General features: G+C 52.7%; 1 protein-coding gene across 12 annotated transcripts in view; it reads right to left on the bottom strand.

The window, feature by feature from the left end:
• Positions 1 to 338: 338 nt before the first annotated feature.
• The window catches only part of JADE2 (jade family PHD finger 2), a 60,174-nt gene continuing 54,512 nt past the window's right edge, over positions 339 to 6,000 (bottom strand). For all 12 annotated transcript variants that reach the window (XM_053566132.1, XM_053566138.1, XM_053566136.1 and 9 more), the window contains one exon: positions 339 to 4,980. In XM_053566132.1, the coding sequence (XP_053422107.1) occupies positions 4,148 to 4,980 (833 nt within the window). In that variant the 3' untranslated portion in view covers positions 339 to 4,147. The remainder of the gene's footprint in view (positions 4,981 to 6,000) is intronic.

Genomic DNA, 6,000 nt, shown 5'->3' with positions numbered 1-6,000 from the left:
CCCTGCCTTTGATGTAGAACCTCACCTCTTGGCTGTGGTATGACGAGGTACATCCCTCACACTGTCAGAATTCCAGGGGATAACATGGTGGTGAGGATCAGATGAAACACTGCCCCCAAAGTATAGCCCTGGTGTGTACTGAGTGCCCACAAAGACTATCTTTATTATGATTCCTTAGGAGTAATAGCAGCAGGGCCTTGGGAAATTCTTGGCATTTTCCTGAGCCTGTAGGTGTGTGTGTGTGTGTGTGAGAGAGAGAGAAAGGGAGAGAAAGAGAGAGACAGACACCCTCCAGGTTCCCTACCTCATCCAATGCAATGGAGCCTCACACCAGCCAGCACAGAAAACATTGCTTTATTAACTGCATCTGCCAACACACGAGGAGTGCAAAGGGCTCCTTAAGACACAAGCCCTGGTAGGGCCAGGGTCTGGAAGCCCCTATGAGTGAGCAAGACAGGATGGGGCTGGGAGCTATGCAGCAGCAGCAACACAGAATCATGCAGGGCACAGCGGGCACTGGCCACACTCAGGTGACCATACATTCTATTGCTCGTTAAGGGTTGCGAACATGGACAATGTACAAAAAGGAGAAATAGGTCTTTGCGTTAATGAAAAATACATTTTTTCTCTACAAAGGAATCTTTTCTAATACAAGAAAATAAATATTGCAACATAAGCCAAAAATAATTTAAAATTGCTCTTTTCAATATATTTTCAATATTTCTCTTGTATATTAACAAATGGCACATCACTTTCTTTGAAACAAAGACAGAAGGTGTCTCCTCCTGTGACATTCATATCATCCCCACCACCACCCCACCAAACTGATATGGAGCACAAAGCATTTGTGCATCTGAGGGAGAAGGTGGCAGGAAATGCCTTAAAGAACAACCAAAGGTCCCAGACTCCAGCCCTGGCTGTTTGGCCAATGTGGCCAGCTGGGCCAAGGGCCTTGCTACAGGGATCCAGATCATTCTTCAGAGTTTCGGGCATGGGCAGAAGTTGGCCACATGTGGCAGTGAGCAGGGAAATGCTGCTGCCAATATTTGTTAGAATTGGGCAGTTGAATCTCCAGGAATTGCCCCAGCCAAGTCCCACAGTGTGCCCTTATACAACACACACAGACACGAACTCATGTGGACACAGGCAACATGCCCTGGCACACCCCTCAATAGTATAACACCCATGTTTGGAAACCTGGGCAGCTTCTCCAAAGTGGAGGCCCTTACGTTGCAAACGGTCACATATTGTCACCAAGGCTGAGCTCATCTAATAAAATAAACCCTCTACCTTTCTTCTCATTTGTTTCAAAATACATTTATGATACATAAAAATACTTTCCTTGCACATTATCCTTTGTCATGTGATGAGGTGGATGGCTGTGGGCAGCCAGGATGGTGCGAATGGGGGACAACAGCCAGAATGAGTTACATAGCAGCTCTTCCTCCCTGAGGAGGAACAGTTGAGTGTGGGCAGACATGGTCAAGGGAAAAGACCTGCCTTGGCCTCTGGCCTGAAAAAGGAACCAGCCTTGGTCTCAGGGGCAACAAAGCCCTCTACACTACAGACAGTAGGCTGGAAAGAGTGAAGTGGCTGTGCCTAACGGGGGACCGGTGTGGGCAGAAGGGCATCCTAGAGGTGGAGACAGCTGCCTGGTGAAGACTGCTCCAGGGCCTGGCCTAGGAGTGAAGGTGCCTCCAGCCAGCCAGCCTAACAGATACCTGGACTCTGCAGGACACAAGTCCTACAGGTAGTCTAGTCCAAAGAAATACCCAACAGAGAAGAGGGGCCAGAATCAAAAGGCAAACTTGAGCAGAGAAATCTGTGAAGAATGCCAGCTACCTTATCTGCCTGCCCAGGCGGGGCCTAGCCCTGGTTGCAGAGCTAGGCTGCCCCCTGGAAAGAGGACAGACTCACTGCACCCTCTCCTTCATTCTCCACCTGCCCCTGTCACCAGAGAGCCTGCCCAGGATGGTGTGAAGGGTTAAGAGGACCAGTGCTGACACTGCTGGATTCTGAGCCCTCCTGGCAACCCGCCCCCTGGCAGAGTGTGCTTGTTCTTTAAGCTCACCCTTTTGCTTCCTGCAGGGTCAGACTGGGCACTCCAGCGCAGACAAGGTTGTGGCCTGAACTGACCCAAAGAATGGGTAAGGAAGGAGGTCAGTTCAAAGGCGGTAAACAGAGACCGGGGTTGGGACGCTGATACTGACGCTGCACTGGTCACTACAACCAAGGCGGGCAGGCAGACTAAACTGTATGTGGTAGCTCATGCTAGCCCAAGCCCAGACTCCTTAAAGCCCACCCTACCCCTTCCGAGTCCACTCAGATTAGACAAATTTGTCCGATCTTCTAAACTTAGTCATTACCTTTGTCTCCTATTTTGCTAAAATTCACATGAAATTGAGTGTTGATGAGAATGCCACTGTCGGACCTTGATAGGTTTGGAGTCAGGGATGGATGAAGGTCAAGCTGTTCTCCATCCTGCTTATTTGCTTTGTGTAAAGTGGGGGTGTGGTAAGACGGGGCCGGGGGCACTGGGGAACCACATGGTAAAGACTTTCCACGCTGTTTTCACTGTCAGGATTTTTCCCCTCTGTGAGTCTCAGAGTTTAGGAAAACTCACAGCGGGCCTAGCCCAGGATCTGACATCCAACACCCAGGTACAGTTCAGCAGCAGAAAAGCATCCTCTTCCAAGAGCTTGGGCTCTTCTCCTTGGCTGTGTGCAGTGAACATGTTTCTATACTTTGTCGCTAAACAACTCCATTGTTTAAAAAGTCCAAGTGACAAATTGTCAGGTCCAGACTGTGCTGTATTAGGATCAAAATATTCTTTGGCATCCACAGAATGATTCGACTGGTTCACTGGACTTTTGCAAGGTTCTTGTTGGAGAAGTTCTGGCTTTACCAGTGGCAGAAGTGACCCAGGAGAAAAAAATGTTTTTACTCAATTCCTTTTTTGTTTGTTCCCTGAGCTATCACCCTGGGGCCACTCCACTGAAACTCTTCAAAGCAACTACCTGGGACCTAAGGGTGGGGTGGGAAAGGCAGGACCGTGGTGGTGGGAAGGGCAGGGCTGGGAAAGGGGCTAAGGCTCAGAGGAACAAAGGGACATCCAGCAAGACTTACAACAGCCCAGCAGGCCATCACTGGCCTGCCCTGGGCCCCGGGATCCCACTGCTTGTTGGAAGGAGGCATTTCCAAAAGGAAACCAAGGAAGAAGCTCATCTCTTAGCAGGACTAGAAACTAGAAAAGGCAAATGGTCTGGTCTAGTCAGCTCTGCCTGGGCGTGACCAGACTTTGGCAGAGACTGGCCCCAAAGGAAGAAAGGGAGGAAGTTGGAGCCCCAGAGTGATTCTCTGCAGTGGGCTGGTCTGAGCCCCACGACCCCATCTGGGCACTGGCCCTCCCTTGCAGCCTTCCACCTGTACTGGTAGCTGGCTGTTTGGGAGTCCCCTGAGTAAATGACACAGCTCAGGAAGAATTCTGGGAAACCCTTCCCAGAGCCATTGGGCTGGGCGCTGGCAGGGGCGGGAGGAGAGGGTGGAGAGGTGGGCGGGCAGGCCTCAGTTGACAGGGATTGATCAGGAACAGCTCTGGTTCCACTGGAACCAGCAGGCCCCCTGCGCCCCTCAGTGCTTTCTTATATAAGCTCGTTGTGCTTGTGACAGTGAGTAGACTCTGGACTACTTCCTTGGGGATAGGTGGAGTGCAGCAGGACCCCCCAAATGGACCCCAGTGGGATGTGGGGGCAAGGCGAGGTGGGCCCTGGACTGGCCCATCTGCCATGAAATAATGCCCAAACGACAGTCTATGTCACCCGGTGGCAGCGGGCTAGAGTCATGAGCTCCTTTTGCCCTTGCCTGTGTCTAGCCAAGAATGCCACGTGGGCAGGGGCAGGGATGGTACACAGGACCTGGCAGGGTCCTTACGGCCAGAGCCGTGGAAGGAATCATAATGTCCTAGGCCAGCATAGAGGAAAGACGACAGTGTAGAATTCAAAACTCTCTCTATATTAAAAATAAAACCACAATAGAGTGGCAGCCTCAAGGGTCTGGGACACTCAGCAGAGATTGGAAATGGCAGTTGTGACTGGGCTGAGGCCGTGTGGGGAGACCAGGGCAGGGCTCAGGACACGGATGGGGTGAGTTAGGAGGCCAGAACTCCCATGCGGACCACTTCCTCAGTCCCTGCCTCCCGGGGACCCCGTTGCACCCCACTGTCCTCAGCCTCTGCATCTGAGTCGCTCATCTCCCCATCAGAGAAGTAGCCATCAGTCTCTGTGTCAAAATGTAAGCTGACCTTTGCTCTCTCGGCCGCAGCAGAAGGTAGTCCTGCCCCAGCTTCAGGCCTGGCACCCAGCGATCTCCGGGTTACCCTGCTTTCTCGAGGTGGCCGGAGCCGGTCCAAGGGCTTGGGGCTCGCTGTAGGGCCAGGCACTTGGACGTTTGAGTTGGCAGCCATTGGGGTTGCCTCATTCTGGTTCTCTGGGGCCAGCAGTGGGGGGCTTTCTGGGGCTGCTAGGATGGGACAGTCCCCAGCTGTAGGGCTGGACGGCAAGTGAGAAGATGTCCGCCGTGGTGGTTTCCGGGTAGGTGGCCCTTGGCCCCCCTTGCCGCTGCCTGCATCCTGACCCCAGGGCTTCTTGGGGGGTTTGTCTGGAATCAGTCTGTCTGGAGTCATCCGTGAACCAGGTCCATCCTGTGATGGTGGCGGTGGCTTCTTCTTGGCAGGCAAGCGGGCGCGACCACGAGCCTTCCTGGCAGGATCGCCAGGTCTCAGGGAGGGGTCCCGCATAAAGCTGAGGAGCGTCTCCTCGTCCTGCAGCAGCTCCTCTGACAGCAGTCCGGGAGCAGGGTCCTCACAGTGCCTGTTGTTCAGCGACCACTCACTCATGGCCATGTTCTCTGCTGTGATCTGCACTGACTGTGCCAGCCAGCTATTGAAGAAGGTCCCATCGATGGGGAATGAAGTGGACAGGCCTGGCCGAGGGGAGAGAGGAGGCAGGTGAGTCGCTAGCACGTGTGTGTTTCACCCCCTTTCGGGAGTCCCTCTGACTCCCAGCACACTCCTGTGTTCCCTCCCTCCTGTCCCTCTGTGCCATCCCTATCACCAGCACAAGAGAGTGGGAGCCCCACCATATGCACTTCTCCCCAGAAGGACATTCTACTCCCCAGACTAACTTCATAATTTGTGGGATAAGGTATAAAACGAACACGTAGGCTCCTTGATCAAGTATTACTAAGAATTTCAAGGTGGATGGGTGGCGCCTGTGGCTCAAGGAGTAGGGCGCCAGTCCCATATGCCGTAGGTGGTGGGTTCAAACCCAGCCCCGACCAAAAACCAAAAAAAAAAAAAAGAATTTCAAGGTGGAGTGTTATAACAATTTTAGAATGTTATCTAGCAGTTTTTTGGTTTTTACCACTACCCTCACACAGGGGGAAAAAACAAATTCAAGCTGATAACCAGGCGTTGCGACAGGCGCCTGTAGTCCCAGCTCCTTGGGAGGCTGAGGTAAAAGAATCGCTTAAGCCCAAGAGTTGGAGGTTGCTGTGAGCTGTGATGTCACAGCACTTTACTGAGGGCACTTTACTGAGGGCGATATAGTCTCAATAACACCCCCCCCCCAAAAAAAAAACCCTCCAAAAATTCAAGGTGGCAGCAGTAGAGCATTAAACCAAGCACAGGGGCCGGCCCTATGCAAGTATGCAGGTGGCAAATCCCTGGAGCTGGCCTGCCACCACTCTCCCTCCTGGTAGGGACAGGAAAGGAGGAATGGCAGAAAAGGCCCTCCCTGAATTTTACGAGCATTTTCTCCTACAGTGTGCCAGCAAAGAGCTTAGAACAACAGGTCAGGCATGAACGGGCACACAGCAAAGTGTCTGGGGGGAAAGGTCCCTATTGGGTGCCAGGGCCCTCTCTCCTTTGCTGAGGGCTTGCAGGGAGGGAATGGAGGAATGGAGGTGCAGCTGGTGAGGCCAGGGCTCTTGTTAGACACACGA

The sequence above is a fragment of the Nycticebus coucang genome, chromosome 17 (genome assembly GCF_027406575.1).
Source record: "Nycticebus coucang isolate mNycCou1 chromosome 17, mNycCou1.pri, whole genome shotgun sequence".
NCBI classification, from domain to species: Eukaryota; Metazoa; Chordata; class Mammalia; order Primates; family Lorisidae; genus Nycticebus; species Nycticebus coucang.
Note: the sequence above shows the minus strand (reverse complement) of the source record. Positions and strands in the feature narration are given on the sequence as shown.